Here is an 18,497-nt window from a genome sequence, read left to right on the forward strand (position 1 = left end):
CATAAATTTTGTCCTTTCCGTTCCCTGACCGGGGGACACCTTCTACATGGCCACTACTCTGACCCTAGCTATGCACAAAAATTTACCTAAACAATTCTTGAGGGCGCTATGTCAGGCAGGGGCATGCATCTAGAAAAATAAACTTGGAACCTCTAATTTTACCTAAATACACTCATCAAGCATTGCATCATCCTATCTCTCTAAAATATACAACAACAATCATAACATTCAATATACTCTTTCCTGGCTTGGCAGTCAAGCTCAGGATCATACATTTTCTGTTAATGGGGTTTTGTACATTTTTTTATTTACAGAAAAACGCAAGTGCATGTTTTATTATTATGGTTTTATAGGTCGCGGGGGTCTGGGGTCTGGTCATACCCGAATATAGGGGATCGGATCCGATATACCGGGGTTCGAGCGCGGTACGCTCTCCTTCTCCATTTGCGGAGGCGCATAGTCTGCACTACACAGCAGAGTATTGCCAACGCGAACAGTGCTTCAATTACGTAAGACAGGGAGTACCAGGTTATGAACTTGGCACACCAGGATAATGCAGCATGGCTGGAGACTGGGCCCTCGGTGCTGCGGGGCAGTGAAACATTAACGGCTGGGGTGTTTGAAGTAATGGGGTCCGCGTTCCCGCGCAACCAAGTGTCCATAAGAAATATGTTGAGCACGATGAACAAAGTCCTCATGGCTGTCCTCTTGCTTTGTGTTCTCTGTTTTTCTCCGGTCCTGGAGCTTCTGGAGTTCTGTAAAGCAAGCATAGTATCTGTAACTACCTTGGTATAATATCCGGTATGTTAGTGTGTCTGTCCTTCTTGGGGCCAATTAAACCCTTATAATTGGTCACTATATGTGACTCTCCCAATTTTTTTTTCAAAACAAATGTTAGGACACGGCACACTTCCCAATGGTGGACCAGTGCTAAGTTTATCATCCAAATGTTCCTGGATGTAAATAGCATGAGGCAGCAACCCAAAGGTCGCCTAAATAAATAAAACTGTTTTGAAAGGAAAAGGTCGAATGAGGTGCGTATGGGCCGCGACGGGTAAGATTTGGATGGGGTCCCCGGGTAGGACGGCTACCAATACCGTATGTCCCCTACCCGAGCGTTTTTGACCAGCGGGGGGGGTCCCCAGGCAGGGCGGGTCTCACGCCGTTTCTCCACTGCCTGAGCAACCGACAAGAACGGGCAAAAATGTAGTCATCATGGTGGGGTTGCTGCTGTGATTCTACCCTTGAATCAGATCAGGCGTCTGGCACTCGAACCAATACCAGCTGAAAAGCTAGTTCCTCTGAACGAGCGTGTGGTCTGCTGACCAGGTATCTGCAGATAAGCTAGTTCCGCTGAACAAGCGTCTGGTCTGTTGACCAGGTATCTGTGGACAAGTTGGTACCGCTGAACAAGCGTCTGGCCGCGGTGGGGGTGTTGGAAAGAGCTAAAAGGTTTCAGGTGAATGGGTGTGTGACGGTGAGAAACATTCTCCTGTCGGACGAACAACACTTAAACAAACATACAAACAACATAAAACATCCTGCAGGTTCCATCAGGAAGGACAACACTTTTCCCCAAGTGTCTCCTTTAAATCATCATGTGGACACCTCAGTTCTCTGTTGCGAACAGGGTCGCAAAGGGGTTGGTGGATTGGGGGTCCGACTCCAGGTCGTCCCCTTCTCTCAGGTGCCAAACTCTGGAGTGAATTAATGTTGAGAGGGCTGTGTGGTGTGAGTTGGGGTTGCTTTCGTCGTTTCGGACGAGTCTGTAGGAGTTGTCGCGGTGCCAATGGGTTTCGTTGAGTTGTGTGGGGACAAAGTCGGGGTCGTCCGTGTGGTGTGGTGGTCGGTGGTGTGGTTTGTTGAGGAAAGTGATCAGGAAGGGATCACTGGAGTCGAACTCGGAGTCGCTGGGTGTGGGTCCTGTTGTATGAGGATAGTAGGGAGGCGTGCTGTGGCTATCGTCCGAGTCACAGTCGCTGTCTCTGCTGCTGCAGTCTGTGGGCGTTCCGGGGCAGAGTGTAAAGTTTGCGGGTGGAGTCGGGGGCGAGTCCGTGTCTGGGCTGGACGTGGAAGGGGTGGGTGTGGTTACGTTGGCTGTGGGCGGGGTGTGGGCTGCTGCATCAAGCATGACGTGGTGGAAGTGGTTTGACTGTGCTCCATAAGCCTTTAACTGGTTTATGTGAAACCACGCAGTCTTACCATTTTGGTATTTGATTTTATATACCGACGGGCTTACTTTATCCGTAATGGAGTACAGACCCGAGTATTTCGGAGACAGAAATGTGCTGGGGTTATACACAGACAACATCACTTGTTGTCCTATATTATACTCCGTTGCATGTACTGCCTTATCAAAACAGGCCTTGCTCTGTTTTCTTTTGGTGCCCAGTTTAACAGCGGCTGCTAACTGAGCCGTTTTTACATTCGCAAGTAATTGTTCAACGGCTTTCTCGTGGGTGAGGGCCGTTACTTCAGGGCTGGTCAGGTCTAAACCCAACAAGTACTCTGTCCCTTTCATGGGGCGTCTGGTCATGAGGGTGTGTGGGGTGTAACCTGTGGAGGTGGAAACAGTGTTACGCAAAAACATCAGCGCAAAGCGGAGGACAGAATCCCAAGTGGTGTTGTTCTGCTGGACCATTTTTCGGAGGGTGGGTTTTAGGGTCCGATTCATGCGCTCCACTATACCACTCGACTGTGGGTGGCATGCAATGTGAAATTTTTGGGTAATGCCAAATATCGTGAGGACGTTCTGCATGACCCGTCCCGTAAAGTGAGAACCTTGGTCCGATTCAATACTGCGGGGGAGTCCCCACCTTGCAAAGATGTGGTGGGTTAGGATCTTGGCTGTGGTTTTCGCGGTGTTGGTGCGGGCTGGAAATGCTTCCACCCACTTTGTAAAAGTGTCTATGACCACCAGAACATATTTATAGCCATTCCTGCAAGGGGGCAATGGACCTATAAAATCGATCTGGAGGTTAGTCCAGGGGCCGTTAACGGGTCGGGTGTGGCTGAGTTGTGCCTTTTTGGCATATCTATCTGGGTTGTTCTGTGCGCAGATGAGGCAATTCTCAATGTAATGGGATACATCCTCTTTGAGATTTGAGATTTGAGCTGTTTGAGGTGTGCTGCGGTGGGATCGATTCCCTGGTGTCCATGACCATCATGGAATAAACAGATTAATTGGTTCCTATCCTGCTTCGGAACGACATAAAGGGTGTCTTTTAACACTACACCGTCATGTGTGGTTATCGTATTTCTGTACCTCTCGTATGAGGCTGGAAACTTCCCTTTCACGATCTCAGTGAGAGCGCTATCCTGCTTCTGGGCCTCTACTAGATCTTCGATCCTAGTCTGCGTGACCTGAACTGCACTCACTGGCGCACTCACTGGGGCGCTTTCGGGGGCTTCCAAAAATACCCATGCCTGGATCCTGCCTTAGCCAGTGCGTCGACTTTTACATTTCCGGGGGGGAGGAACGATGGTGGTTGCGGACTTTTATAATCCCAAAAGTCCTGTCCTTGGCTTTTTTCAGAATATGGCGGAGTAATGGGGCTGAGGGGAGGGGTTTCCCATCCGCGGAAACAAATCCTCTTGTTTCCCAGAGGGGCAGAAATTCGGTAAGACTGTTGCAAACGTATAGACTGTCTGAATATATGTCTGCTGGGCTGGGGAAGGAATCAGGGTGCTCTATAATGTAAGCGATGGCCGCAAGCTCTGCTGCCTGCGCGCCTAAGTGTCCGGGTAATTTTAATGCGATTTCCTCGAGGGCGCGTCCCTGCGCGTCCTCCACATAAATCCCACAACCTATTATGCGTTGCCCATCCAGGACTGTGGAAGATCCATCCACATAGATCCTAATGGGATCACACGTGTCCGGGTGAGGGGGGTTCTGAGATGGAGTGGTTAGTTTTCTGGGGGGTGTTTTAGCTATAAAGGGGCCTGTATTATGGTGGGGCGAGATGATTTCACACTCATGGGGGGTTCCGGGGTACTGTAGATTGTCCGCTAAGTATGTGTGTGTCTTGGTCCGTTTTACTGTGGTGTCCCGTCCTTGTAAGAGAAGGGTCCACCTAGCAGCGCGGATTTGGCTGACGGTACCGTCTTTAAGTCGTCCGTCTAGTAAAAGTTGGGTGGGGGTGTGCTCGGTCAAAATGGTGATGGGGTTCAGTCCGGTAATATATGGAAAGTACTGGACTGCCCAGAAAACTGCGAGCAGGTGCCTCTCACAGGCTGAGAATCCCTGCTCCACAGCATCTAAAATTTGGGAGGCATAAGCCACGGGTCTTAGCTGGTCGTGCCGTTCCTGCAGGAGCACGGCTGAAAGGGTGCAGTCTGTGGCCGCTACCTCTATGGCGTAAGGGGAAAGCGGGTCTGGAACTTGTAGTGCGGGGGCGGCTATGAGCGCCTGTTTTAATGATTCCACAGCATCCGTATGCTGCGGAAGCCACTCCCAGGGGGCTCCTTTCTTTAGGAGGTCTGAGAGGGGCGCTGCCTTGCTGGCGAAACCGTCAATGTGGTTTCGGCAGTAGCCAACCAGTCCTAAAAACGACCGGAGGGCTGAAACGTGTTGGGGAAGGGGCAATTTAGCGATCGAGTCAATTCTTTTGTGCTCGATCTCGCGTTTGCCGTGTGTGATAATAGTACCCAAATATACCACTCTTTCTTCCAATATCTGGGCCTTTTTGGGGTTGACTTTACAGCCAATGGAATGTAGTAATTCCAGGAGTTCGGACAGAAGCTCAATGTGCTCTTCCTTTGTGTCTGTCTGCAGTAGTAGATCGTCTACATCCTGTACCAGACATTCGGGGCGAGAGAATTTTGCTAGTCCATTTGCCAGCTGTCGGTGGAAAATGGAGGGGGAGTTGTGGAAGCCTTGTGGCAGGCATGTCCACGTGTACTGCTGCGCTCTGAAAGTGAAGGCAAATTTATACTGGCACGCCTTTGCCAATGGAATGGACCAGAATCCATTACTGACGTCCAAAACCGTGAAATATCGGGCGTGGAGTCCCTGTTTGAGCATGGTCTCGGGACTTGTTGCAACGGTGGGGGCTGCTACGGGGGTGACTTTATTGAGTTCCCGATAGTCTATGGTCAAGCGCCATGATCCGTTGGGCTTCTTTACTGGCCAAATCGGGGCATTATTAGTTGAGGCTACCGATCTTAGGACGCCCTGCTCTAATAAACTTTCTATAACCTTTAGGATTTCTCCCTCTGCTTCTAGGGGGAATCCGTACTGCTTTTGGGGTCTAGGGTCCGGTCCTGTTATTTGTACGGAGCCAGTCATCCGTCCACAGTCGTGTTTGTGGGTCGCGAATGCTGCCCTGTTTTTTTGCAGGACTGCCCTAACCTGTCGGTCCGTGCTGAGTGTGGTGGGGTTGAACCAAAACTCGCCTACTACGCTAATCTTGTTCATGTAGTCCCCAATGTTGAGCGTTGCGGGGGCTCTAGCGGATTTCGCCATCTTCCAGACACACTGGTTGACTGGGTCGAAAGAGAGGTGGTGGGAATTCATGAAGTCGTTCCCCAAAATGTGCTCTGCTGTTGCGGGCAGGTCGACTAAAACTACGGGGTGTTTTGTGTTAATGGTTCCGATTTTGATGGGTACAGGGGTTGTGATGTGTCCCTGCTGTGAGTGGCCTGTGAAGCTGCTGAGGGTGATAGTGGCTGTAGTGGGCCACGTGTCCTTACCAAGGTTGGAGGAATTTAAGGTGGTGCGGGACCCTCGTGTGTCCAGAGAAGCTCGATCGGCTGTCCCCTAATTTTCGCTGCGACTCTGGGTCGTCCTGACCTATCCCAAAGGGTATCGCAGACCCAACTGGGGGAGCCTGTACACCGTCAGTCCGTTCCGGTCAAGTCTGTCTGATCCGACTGGGCGCTAACGCTATGTGTGGGCTCTGCCTTTTTCTTATTGAGAGTGCCTGTCTGTTGGACTCTCTGTGGTGTTTTTAGAGGCATTGCAATCTTTGGCAAAATGTCCCAACTGTCCGCAATTGTAGCATTCTTGCAGTTTTGCTGGGGGGCTGCTCTTTCCCTTGTTTACCCAGGCGGGGTTGTGAAGAGTGGTTCTTACTGCCTGCACGTCTGCGGCGGCTTGTTTTTCCTCAGGGATTCTAGCTGCGGGTTTATTGTGAGCCGCTTGTTCCCAAACGCGGGACAATCTTTTGACCACCCACTTCTCATTATGAGCCTCCTCCGAGGGGTCATAATTACTACAGGCATTCTGTCCTGCTTCCGTGGCATGGGAGATAAGGGTGCGGGTCCATTTGGCCATATTGTCTGCGGACAAATGGGCACGGTCTACGTTTCCGAAAACGGCTTCAAAGTGAATCCACAAGTGTCCTGCGAACGCTGTGGGGTGTTCAGACTTTTTCTGTCTGCACTTATTTAGGCCATCTACGGGGTCGCCCCGGTTATACCCGATCACATCCAGGATCGCGGTATGCATTTCTGCAAGGGTGCCTCCTCCTACCTTCTGTGGGTCGGGAAGGGCTGCTGCGACCGATGGGTCTAAGCTGAGGACCATGAGCTTTACCTGCTCTTTCTCATCCAGGCCGCACAAGGTCACCTGGTGTTTGACGGTGGCAAAGAAATGGTGTGGGTCTGAAGCGGGGAGGAACGGTGTGATTTTAGCACACACGTCCCGTAATTGGGTCACTGTGAGGGGGGTGGAATATAGGAATTCCGCCTCGTCTGCTGTGGCTGTGCGGTGGGTTGTTACCGGGTTCATGGGAGCCTGAACTACCTGCTGTGTGGGGGTGGGGGAGCTTTCCTCCTTTGGGGCTTTCCCTGCGCACATGTTCCCTGAACGTATCTCTGCGCTGTCTCCTGCAATTCTTCCCAATCAGGGCCGTCTTCCTGTTCTAAACTTTCCCCAAAGGTTTCTTGGAATCCTTTTTGGACAGAAAGCAGTGATTGCAGGTCTGCAATTTGCTTTCGGCACTTTGCATGGTCTATCGTACTCTGCCTTTGTTCCGTGGTTGCAGCGTGGAGTGCTCTCAAGGCTGCCTTGAGATCACTACATTGCTTCTGTAGCGTCTCCACCTGCTTCTCTGTCTCTTTCTTAACCAGGACTGCACGCTGCGTGTCCTGATAAGCCTTCTCATACTGGGATTGAAAACTGCTTAAATGCGCCAGACAAGACTGGTGACCCCGTTTGGCGTCAGCCACCTCTTCGTCCTTGGCTTCTAACTGCCTTTTCAATTCCAGGTTCTCTTTCTCCATCTCGCATACATCGATGTTACTCATCCGATGTATGCCTTCTATTTCTTTCCGGAGCGTCCTGACGACCTCCTCTGTGCCTCGCAATTGTGCCATACAGGACACGATTGCCATCGGCTTGCGCGATTTTGCTAAGCTCTTCTTATGGATTTCACTCATGTTCTCCCACCATGTATGCCCTATACTTCCGGGACCTGAGTCATCATTATTGCAGAAACCGCTCCACACGGGCCATCCTTTGCCCTGTAGAAATTTCCGAATTTCCACTTCCCAAATGGGACACTGTCCCACTTTAATGCTGCTGATCGGTGCGACCGCAAATTCTTCGGGGTTCATGAGGCGTTGCATTGCCTGCATGGCCATCTCTCTTATCTGCTCGCTACGTTCGAATTTGGAACAGGGGGCTAAGGTGGTTTCGTAGATGCAGGTACGGCTTGCGCTAATTTCCAAAAATACCGACTTCCGACAGTTCTGACGCAACAAAATCTATCAGTTTTACCTTATAACCCTGTTAGTTACGCATGCATTCACACACTTCCGAATTGTGAATTATTAACCAGAACCGCTTGAACACTTGTGGGTTTTTTTGTTTTTGTTTCCAATTGGACTTCTAATTCAAATTTCTGGGGTTCTCCCAGAGTGGTTTTCCACTTCTAGATCGGGTCCCACCAGAGTCGCCAATTATGTTGCTCTTATTAGCCTTAGTTTTATTAGCTCTGATTATGTCACCTTTGCTCACGAGTCGCCAGGTATCTTTCGGATACCGCCACGTGGTTCAAGCTCGAGTTATGATTAATAAGTCAGCACACCGCTTAGTAAGATTGAAATCAACGGTCATTTATTATGTACAGCAATAAATACTTACACAATAATCCTACTTTCAAGATCACTACCTACCACTACTGGCCAATACTTAACTTTTGGTGGTGGCCCACCAGGTCAGGGAAACGAATGGTTTATCAAATTGGGTCTGGCCTGCGGGATTCAAAAGGCTGAAATGGGTCGATGGCTAGGAGTCTTTATCGGGTAGCGATCGCTGGAGTCAAACTTACGGTTTCTGATCGATGTTCTTGCGAAGGTTGCGAGCAGGAGAAGAAGGGAGAGAGAGAGCGATCTGAACTTGGCCCCTCAATTTATAGGGCCCAGGGGCTTCCCGCCTCTCGGGGCGGCCCTCGACCCTGAGTCCCAAGTGATTGGACTTGTTCCCAATCACTGGGTTCGATATGCTCCAATAATGGGGCGATTCCTCGATCGGGGGGTGGTTGTTCACCTGTCTTTGTTTCGGCCACTGCTGGCGCCGAGAGGTCTGGCCCGGCATTCAATTGCTAATATGTTGCAATTGTTCCCGGGGATAGCCGATTAAACTGCAGATGTCTGTGTTGATGTGCTGCTAATAGTCTTGAGTATCGACCTGGGCCGACTTCCCCAGAGCCGAATACGCTATTCTGTCTGCAGCTGTCCGTTTGTGTCCTGTTGGCTGCTTTTCCCATCAGCCTTTTCGGTTAGCTATTTTATATCGGGTTTTGGTCAAATTAATCGGGAATCAGCCATTTTAGGTGTCTACAGGGTCACGAAAAGTCATTGGCAAATAGGGTTAAGGAAAATCCCAAGGCTTTTTACACGTACATAAAAAGCAAGAGGGTAGCCAGGGAAAGGGTTGGCCCACTGAAGGATAGGCAAGGGAATCTATGTGTGGAGCCAGAGGAAATGGGCGAGGTACTAAATGAATACTTTGCATTAGTATTCACCAAAGAGAAGGAATTGGTAGATGTTGAGTCTGGAGAAGGGTGTGTAGATAGCCTGGGTCACATTGAGATCCAAAAAGACGAGATGTTGGGCGTCTTAAAAAATATTAAGGTAGATAAGTCCCCAGGGCCTGATGGGATCTACCCCAGAATACTGAAGGAGGCTGGAGAGGAAATTGCTGAGGCCTTGACAGAAATCTTTGGATCCTCACTGTCTTCAGGTGATGTCCCGGAGGACTGGAGAATAGCCAATGTTGTTCCTCTGTTTAAGAAGGGTAGCAAGGATAATCCAGGGAACTACAGGCCGGTGAACCTTACTTCAGTGGTAGGGAAATTATTGGAGAGAATTCTTCGAGACAGGATCTACTCCCATTTGGAATCAAATGGACGTATTAGTGAGAGGCAGCATGGTTTTGTGAAGGGGAGGTCGTGTCTCACTAACTTGATAGAGTTTTTCGAGGAGGTCACAAAGATGATTGATGCAGGTAGGGCAGTGGATGTTGTCTATATGGACTTCAGTAAGGCATTTGACAAGGTCCCTCATGGTAGGCTAGTACAAAAGGTGAAGTCACACGGGATCAGGGGTGAGCTGGCAAGGTGGATACAGAACTGGCTAGGTCATAGAAGGCAGAGAGTAGCAATGGAAGGATGCTTTTCTAATTGGAGGGCTGTGACCAGTGGTGTTCCACAGGGTTCAGTGCTGGGACCTTTGCTGTTTGTAGTATATATAAATGATTTGGAGGAAAATGTAACTGGTCTGATTAGTAAGTTTGCAGACGACACAAAGGTTGGCGGAATTGCGGATAGCGATGAGGACTGTCAGAGGATACAGCAGGATTTAGATTGTTTGGAGACTTGGGCGGAGAGATGGCAGATGGAGTTTAATCCAGACAAATGTGAGGTAATGCATTTTGGAAGGTCTAATGCAGGTAGGGAATATACAGTGAATGGTAGAACCCTCAAGAGTATTGAAAGTCAGAGAGATCTAGGAGTACAGGTCCACAGGTCACTGAAAGGGGCAACACAGGTGGAGAAGGTAGTCAAGAAGGCATACGGCATGCTTGCCTTCATTGGCCGGGTCATTGAGTATAAGAATTGGCAAGTCATGTTGCAGCTGTATAGAATCTTAGTTAAGCCACACTTGGAGTATAGTGTTCAATTCTGGTCGCCACACTACCAGAAGGATGTGGAGGCTTTAGAGAGGGTGCAGAAGAGATTTACCAGAATGTTGCCTGGTATGGAGGGCATTAGCTATGAGGAAGGGTTGAATAAACTCGGTTTGTTCTCACTGGAACGACGGAGGTTGAGGGGCGACCTGATAGAGGTCTACAAAATTATGAGGGGCATAAACAGAGTGGATAGTCAGAGTCTTTTCCCCAAGGTAGAGGGGTCAATTACTAGGGGGCATAGGTTTAAGGTGAGAGGGGCAAGGTTTAGAGTAGATGTACGAGGCAAGTTTTTTACACAGAGGGTAGTGGGTGACTGGAACTCACTACCGGAGGAGGTGGTGGAAGCAGGGACGATAGTGACATTTAAGGGGCATCTTGACAAATACATGAATAGGATGGGAATAGAGGGATACAGACCCAGGAAGTGTAGAAGATTGTAGTTTAGTCGGGCAGCATGGTCGGCACGGGCTTGGAGGGCCAAAGGGCCTGTTCCTGTGCTGTACTTTTCTTTGTTCTTTGTTCTTGTTTGTTGAAAGCATTCTAGAAACTCATTATCTAAACCCTTCTTTCCAATTTGATTGTCCCAATCTATATGAAAATCAACGTTCTCCCACGATTATTACATTGCCTTTGTTACAAGCTCCAATAATTTATTGTTCAATGCATTGCCCAAAGGTATAACTACTATTCGGGGGTCTATAAAATGACTACCACCAGTGTTATCGGACTCCTGCTATTCCTTATTTCCACCCATACCTTATTCTATTTAATGATATTCAGAAGCCAGATTCTCTGTAGTTTGCATTGATTGTCAGGTAGATCCATAAGTACACTAGACAGCTTCGCTAGGGGTGCAGCTGGTTCTCGCACTCAGGTCATCGGGGAGGCAGTGGTGTCGTGGTATTGTCACTGGACTAGTAATAGTAATCCAGAGACTCAGGGTGATGTTCTGGGGGCCTGGGTTCAAAATCCCATGATGGCAGATGGGGAAATTTGAATTCAATAAAAATCTGGAATTACGTCAAATGATGACCATGAGGGTGGCATGTGGCGCAGTGGATAGCACTGGGACTGCGGCGCTGAGGACCCGGGTTCGAATCCCGGCCCTGGGATTAAATAAATAAATGATGACCATGAAAGCATTGTCAATTGTTGTTTTCCTTTAGGGAAGGAAAGCTACAGGGGCGATATGTAGCACAGTGATTAGCACTGCTGCCTATGGCACAGAGGACCAGGGTTCAAATCCCGGCCCTTGGTCACTGTCTGTGTGGAATTTGCACATTCTTCCCGTGTTTGCATGGGTCTCACCCCTACAACCCCAAGATGTGCAGGTTAGGTGAATTGGCCATACTAAATTGCCCCTTAATTGGAAAATAAATAATTGTGTACTCTAAATTTATTTTTAAATAAGGGAAGGAAAGCTGGTGTCCTTACGCAGGTTGGCCTACATCATGTGACTGTTAACTGCCACTCAGTTTGAGGGTAATTAGGGATGGCAACAATTGCTGACCTTGCCAGTGACGTCCACATCCCGTGTGAGAACTAAAATAAATCATGGCCCAGATGTAGTTGGGATTTGTATTCTTTGTGTCCAGAACATTTCTTTAATGTCACTGCATTAGGTGAAGACCGGTATCTATGAGGGCGTGGACCTTCGATGTGTTGGGTACGAATGGCAAAGGAGCTGGGTGGGTTTATGGAGAGGATGGGTGTGGTGGATCCGTGGCGCTTTCAGAACCCAGGGGGAAGGGATTATTCCTTTTTTTCACACGTTTATAAAGTGAATTCAAGGATCAATTATTTTGTGGTGAGCCGAGAGATTTAGGTTGGGGTGGAGGGGGAAGAGTACGCGGGGATAGTGATTTCGGACCATGCGCGCCACTGGCTGGAGATTCGGTTTAGAACGTGACGAGAGTAGAGGCCGGGGTGGAGGTTTGATTTGGGGTTGCTGGTGGATGGAGATTTTTGTGACAAGGTGTGGGTGGCGATTAAGGAGTATGTAGAGTTGAATCAGAATGGGGCGGTGTCGGCGGCCATTTTTGGGAATCACTGAAGTTTCCACCGTTGGAGGAAGTAAAGAGGCAGGCGTTGGAGGAGCCTCTGGGGCTGAGGGAGGTGCTGGATAGTATCAGGGGTATGAAGTCGGGGAAGAGCCCAGGGCCAGATGGGTATCCGGCGAAATTTTATTGGAGAGGGTCTGGGCAGGAGTGTTTGCGGTCTTAGCCAGGATAGTGAGGGAGGAGGTGGACTTGGACCCTTTGGTGGTGATATGTGGGGTTTTGGAAAAGCCAGGGTTATTGGAGAGGAGGAAGGCCGATGTTGTGGTTCTTCGCCTCTCTGATTGCCCGGCGACGAATTTTACTGGAGTAGCGGTACCGGGGATTGCAGCCTGCTCGGGCGACCTGCACAACTTCCTGCGGTTGGAAACGATAAAATATGAGTTAAGGGGCTCTGCAGAGGGGTTTGAGAAAAGGTGGGGGATGTTCGTGACCGTATTTGAGGAGTTGTCCGTCGTGCGGGGGGGGGGGGGGGGGGTGAGAAAGGGAAAAATGTTCTACAAACTGTATAGATGATTATTTGAAAATATGTTTTGCGGGGTGTTTATGTGCTGTCACCTTTTTTGATACACATTTTTTTTTAATTGAGAGTGTGGACCTCAGGAAGACACAGAGAAGGATCGCCAACTCGGCACCAATGGCTGAAGATGGCAGCAAGCACTTTAGCTTCATCTTTTGAACTCACATGCTGGGCTCTACCATCACTGAGGATGAATACATTGATGGAAGCTCCTCCCAATCCACCTCCTATTAATTGCTTAATTATCCACAACCATCCATGACTGAATGGGCAAAATTAGAGCTTTTGACCTGATACATTGATCCTGAGATCAAAGCTCCGAGTAGAAAATGATACTTTCATTAGCTAGCATGGCATCTCATTTTAGGGTACACGTGGTGTTGCTGTTTGTGGGGGGTTGCTGTGTAGAAAATGGCTGATATGTTTACTACAGTGGCAACGCTTCAAAAATACCTAATTGTCTGTGAAGTGCTTTGAGTCAACACAAGACAATGAAAGGTGCAATATAAATGCAAGATATTTTCTTCTTCAAATTGCATAAGGCAGGTTTTGTGAAGCAATCCAGAGAATGCATGATAATGGGTAAGAAAGATAGGAAAACATCTGGTAACTGAGATAGTGCGGAAAGTATGGAAGTGAACAGCAAACAATGTGGAGGAAAATAGACAAACAGGATGAATGAATGAAACTGTGTGAGGAACAGACACAGAATGACAGAGTACAAGATACAGAGATGTTGCAAAATGTGAATTAAAGAGATCAAATTGAGACAGATGTGAAGGAGCCTCTGCATTGCTGATTCAGTTATATTAAACTGCAATAAGAAAAACACAGCCCAGACCATGTTTGAAGCTTTACTCTCCAATTGAACACTTTTACAGAAAGGGTTTTGAAGGAAGACACAAGCTCACATTATACAATGGCACAATAATAGACCGATATTGTAGTAATGATATAAGTTGTCAAACTGATCCACAGTTAGACAATGATACAATAGCTCTGAAACAATTCAAATCAAATAAGTAAAATGTAATATACAAAGTAGTACAGCAACATCAGATATGATGACAAATAATATTTAACAGTCTCCAGTGTCTGACTGATACTTATCACAAATCAATGCACCAACTTCCAACTTTCATCCAATCAGCCACAATACAATCCACTAATCCTTACAGTGCACTCATAACTGATCCAAAAACATTTCAGTTATGCCCCACAACGTTCAGCAATAGAACCTAGTGGAAACAAACAGAAGCTCCAGCTGCATCTACAAAAAGTTTGGTTAACTTCTCATCAAATCAAGGACGAGGGATGCTGAGCAAACTCCTTCTATAGATCTTACCAAAACAGCGTGGCTTATTGACTGTTACAAATGGACATAACAGGGCATTTATTTTTGGTTAACTGGTGGTTTGATATGCACAGAAAGCTAATGCAGTAGTCAGCAAGAGTCTCTGAATCAAGTGAATGAGAAATATACATAGGTAAAGTTTTTATTTGCTTAGTATGGTGAACACTCTCTCCACACAAGGACACACTCATTTATCTAACTCCAGGGAATGTAATGCACAAATTGACAGAAGTTAAGGCTATTTTTACCTTGTGAGAATTGTGCTGGTGCCATATCCCAGCTTGGAATGCATGGGAAATATGGCAGATTGGCGAAGAAGTAGTGGTCACAAGAAACAGATGTCTTGTGAGCCTGTTGCACTGAGACCCGTTAAAAGTTGTTTAAGTTTCACGAGAATAAACTGTAAACTAACTAGCCGACTATAAAGGGACTTGTTTGTTTTTCCTATCTCTGATGAAGTCACTACCCCCAAACAAAAATCACCATGTTTCTTCTCAATCTACCAGTCTTGCATTTCCACCATTTCTATTTTCATTTCACTTAAAGAGTGGGTGAGCTGCCAGGTTCTCGTGCAATTGTCTCTTAGTCAGATCCAGCATTTTGAAAGAAGATGAGGAAATTTGGGGGGGGAAAGAAAGATCAATTATAGAAATACTAGTAAGTATTCGAAGGCTAGAGCTAAAATTTTCCCCGTTGTTGGGTTCATTACACCGGGTATGGAAATAGTTTGCTTCACAGAAAGTGTGTGCGGGTGTAGTCCACAATCCTGCACCTGTATTCAAGATCAGTAACACTGTGCACCCTTTTCTCCCCATATGCCCTTTCCCAAAGTACAGCACATATCTTTTTTGACTGTCTGCAGCGTACCCCACTCCAGGAAATTCAGAATGTGACGTTAAAAGTGGCGCATCCTACTTATTTTGTTTTTAAAATACTTTTAGTTTCACTTCACAGCGTGGTGAATAGATTCTAGCTGGACATTGATCAGATCAGCTCACAGTTTACGAGCAGACTGAAAACGGCACTGAAAACTCGATTAATATAAAATCAAAACCTGAACTGGTTGCAGTTACCTGGATGGTGTTTGCCGAGGAGCAAACATAATAAGGACAATTACATAATAAGATAAAGGTGAGTCATTTGCTATGATCCTAAAGGTAGATACCAGAGATGTTGACTTGAATAGAAACAGTATGCAGGGGTACAGGGGAAAGGCACTAAGACAGAATGCTCCATTTGGAGGACCGGTACAGCCACATTGGGCCCAATGGCCTCACGATTGTGTGGTTCTGAGTAAAACCTGTCCTTTTGCTTCCTTTCATGTTTGGATCCCTGATTTCCCATAAAGGAATCAATAATTAAAATGAAATAAATTCTGAGGTTTATTGTGTTTACACAGCAATTACACTATTGTCATACAATGATTTTTACTGGGAAATTAGCAAAAACAGCAGGTTATAATTCTAAAATACATTTCGGTTTCCTATCGAGTGTTTCAGCACAAGCTAACGCGGCGCCCAAAGTAAAAAGTAAAAGTAAAAACATCCCACTATTTCCCTTTTAAATCACGCCCTGGTGCATTGGCCGTGGGAGCGCTGGGGGTAGGCACACAGCAAAGCAGCTCTCCCGGAGCTGGCTGACTTATCACCGGCAGCACTGCTGTTCACTGAGAGCATTCACTCCGGGGGGAGAGAGCATCCACTCCGGGGAGAGAGAGCATCCACTCCGGGGAGAGAGAGCATCCACTCCGGGGGGAGAGAGCATCCACTCCGGGGGGAGAGAGCATCCACTCCGGGGAGAGAGAGCATCCACTCCGGGGGGAGAGAGCATCCACTCCGGGGGGAGAGAGCATCCACTCCGGGGAGAGAGAGCATCCACTCCGGGGAGAGAGAGCATCCACTCCGGGGGGAGAGAGCGTCCACTCCGAGACTCATTGTCACTCTGTCCTCAGGTACAAGCCGGGTTCTGAACCGATTTCAAAGCAGACTGGGAGCAAGGGAGGAAAGGCCAGAGGGAAGGAGGGAGGGATAAGCAGAGGGAGGCAGAAGAGGAGAGAGATGGGGACGGTGGAGGGGGAACAAGGCACTGGAAGATAAGACATCTTGAGACAGGAGAAACCAGCTCCTGTCCTTGGGGAAATCCCTCTCCCCATTCACAACATCCCTAAAGTTCTTCGAATTAAAATAGCACCTCCAGCACTGAGCCTAAAGACAGGAATATCTCCAGCATGTCCTGGGAAGAGGTTGCTTTAGGAATTGAGAGAATTACTGGCCGATTCCAGCCTCCAAATGCCCAACAGTCGGTGGGGTAGCCGGGACGGAACTGGCAATTGGGCTGGGGGCAGTGTGTCCCGGGTGCAGTGTGTCCCAGCCCAGTGTGTCCCTGCAGTGAGTCCCGGGTGCAGTTTGTGCCAGGTGCAGTGAGTCCCGGGTGCAGTGTGTCCCGGGTGCAGTTTGTGCCAGGTGCAGTGCGTCCCGGGTTCAGTGTGTCCCGGGTGAAGTGCGTCCCGGGTGCAGTGTGTCCCAACCCAGTGTGTCCCAGGCCCATTGTGTCCCGGGCCCAGTGCGTCCCGGGTCCAATTTGTCCCGGGCCCAGTGCGTCCCGGGTTCAGTGTATCCCGGGTGGGTGAGGACATTGGCTTGATGAACAGACAGGAAGAAGGGGAGAGTACTTGGAGTGACCTGGAGTCGGTCTCTGTCTCTCTCCTGGGGAATGTTAGACTTTAGTGGCAGAAGAAGGCGCCTCACTTTTGGTGGGGTTGCTCATGCTGGAGGAGATGGAGGTGATGGGGGCATGGAGAGCTTTCTTTAACCTGGAACAGCGCAGCACACACAGACACTGCGATCGGAAACGCTGGTCAAAGAAGGCGTAGAGGAAGGGGTTGAGGCAGCTGTTGATATAGGCCATACAGGTAGCGTAAGGATGTGCCAAGTGGAGGAATTCGTCGAAGGGGCAGGAGGGAATGTCCATCAATTCCAGCCAGATGAAGGCGTCAATGGCCTTGATGATGTGGAATGGGAGCCAGCAGCCGGCAAACACCAGGACCAGGGCGGTGATGATTTTCAGCAGGCGCTTCTTCTTCTGCTCCTCCTTCTTGACGTTGTGGAAGTGTCTTGTGACCGTGTTGCCAATGGCACAGTAGAAGGTGGACATGAGGAGGAAAGGCAGCAGGAAGCCCATGGTGCTGGCGAACAGGCTGATACCCCCCACCCACAAATGTTCGGTGTCCTCACTCGCCACCCAGGTGTAGTCCATGGCACAGGCCGTCTGGTTCTCGCTGCCCTTGGTCCGGCGCAGGAGTAACGCTGGCAGGGCCAAGATGCCAGCCAGGAACCAGATGAGGGTGAGCGAGAGAAGCGTGGTCCTCCTGGAGCGCACCTTGTTACTGGACAGAGAGTGCACAATGGCCAGGTAGCGGTCAAAGCTGAGGCAGGTCAGGCAGAAGACGCTGGCGTACATGTTGATCATCACCAGGTAACTGCTGAGTTTGCAGAGAATCCAGCCGAATGGCCAGTGATAGTCCAGAGCCGAGTACACAGCCCACAGGGGCAGGGTGAGCACAAAGGCCAAGTCAGCCAGGGCCAGGTTGCCAATGTAAATATCTGCTGACCTCCTCTTGGTGCGGGACCTCCACACGGTGCACATAACCACTGCATTGCCCGACAGCCCGAACACAAACACCAGCATGTAGAGGATGGGCACCACCGAGGACGAGTGCTCCCACTCGGTGTAGTCACACAGCGGCCCGCTGTCATAATAGGAACTGTCATTGTCGTTGTCGCCCTCCTCCAGCGGAATCACAAATACATCCATCGAGAGCAAAGTGGCGAAGTTCTGACTGCGGGGCTGCTGCTGGAGCTGATATACCCCAGGGTCCGCCCCCGGCAACACTAACCCTTCCCCAACACCAATCAGCAGCTCTTAAAGGGACAGCTCCAACCACACACACACACACACACACACACACTCCAACTCTTAAAGAGACACTCACTTGGTCTGTTACCAAAAGGACCCCGCCCATCCCAGAGGCGCTTCAGTTTATTTCATCTTCAATCACATCAGGCGGCAGAATGCCAGCCGTGCTTCCCTTCGCGATGAGTTGAACTTTGTCAGGTTTTCAGTCACTCTCAGGGTTTGAGGTTTTCAATGCGCAACGTGGGAGTGATTTTCATTCACAAATTGGATGTGGAACGGGCACTATCCACCTCCACCAGATTTATTCTGCACAAAATTGGCTCGTTCGCGCGAACAATGTTATCTGTAAAGACGAACATTAAAACATTGACCCCCACACAGCACCCAAATTATACACAGACCTCCACACAGCACCCAAATTAGACACAGACCCCCACACAGCACCCAAATTATACACAGACACTCACACAGCACCCAAATTACACACAGACACCCACACAGCACCCAGATTATACA

The 18,497-nt window shown here is 48.8% G+C and overlaps 1 protein-coding gene across 1 annotated transcript; it reads right to left on the reverse strand.

The window, feature by feature from the left end:
* Positions 1-13,552: 13,552 nt before the first annotated feature.
* On the reverse strand, positions 13,553-17,903 carry aplnra (apelin receptor a). The gene has a single exon (XM_072484357.1). It carries the CDS (start codon positions 17,877-17,879, stop codon positions 16,782-16,784), a length of 1,098 nt encoding a protein of 365 aa, XP_072340458.1. The 5' UTR covers positions 17,880-17,903; the 3' UTR covers positions 13,553-16,781.
* Between the last annotated feature and the right edge of the window lie 594 nt (positions 17,904-18,497).

Source organism: Scyliorhinus torazame, chromosome 1 (genome assembly GCF_047496885.1).
Source record: "Scyliorhinus torazame isolate Kashiwa2021f chromosome 1, sScyTor2.1, whole genome shotgun sequence".
NCBI lineage: Eukaryota > Metazoa > Chordata > Chondrichthyes > Carcharhiniformes > Scyliorhinidae > Scyliorhinus > Scyliorhinus torazame.

Excerpts from the sequence above, each read along its gene's own strand:
- aplnra (XM_072484357.1), bottom strand. The coding sequence starts at position 17,879 with ATGGATGTATTTGTGATTCCGCTGGAGGAGGGCGACAACGACAATGAC.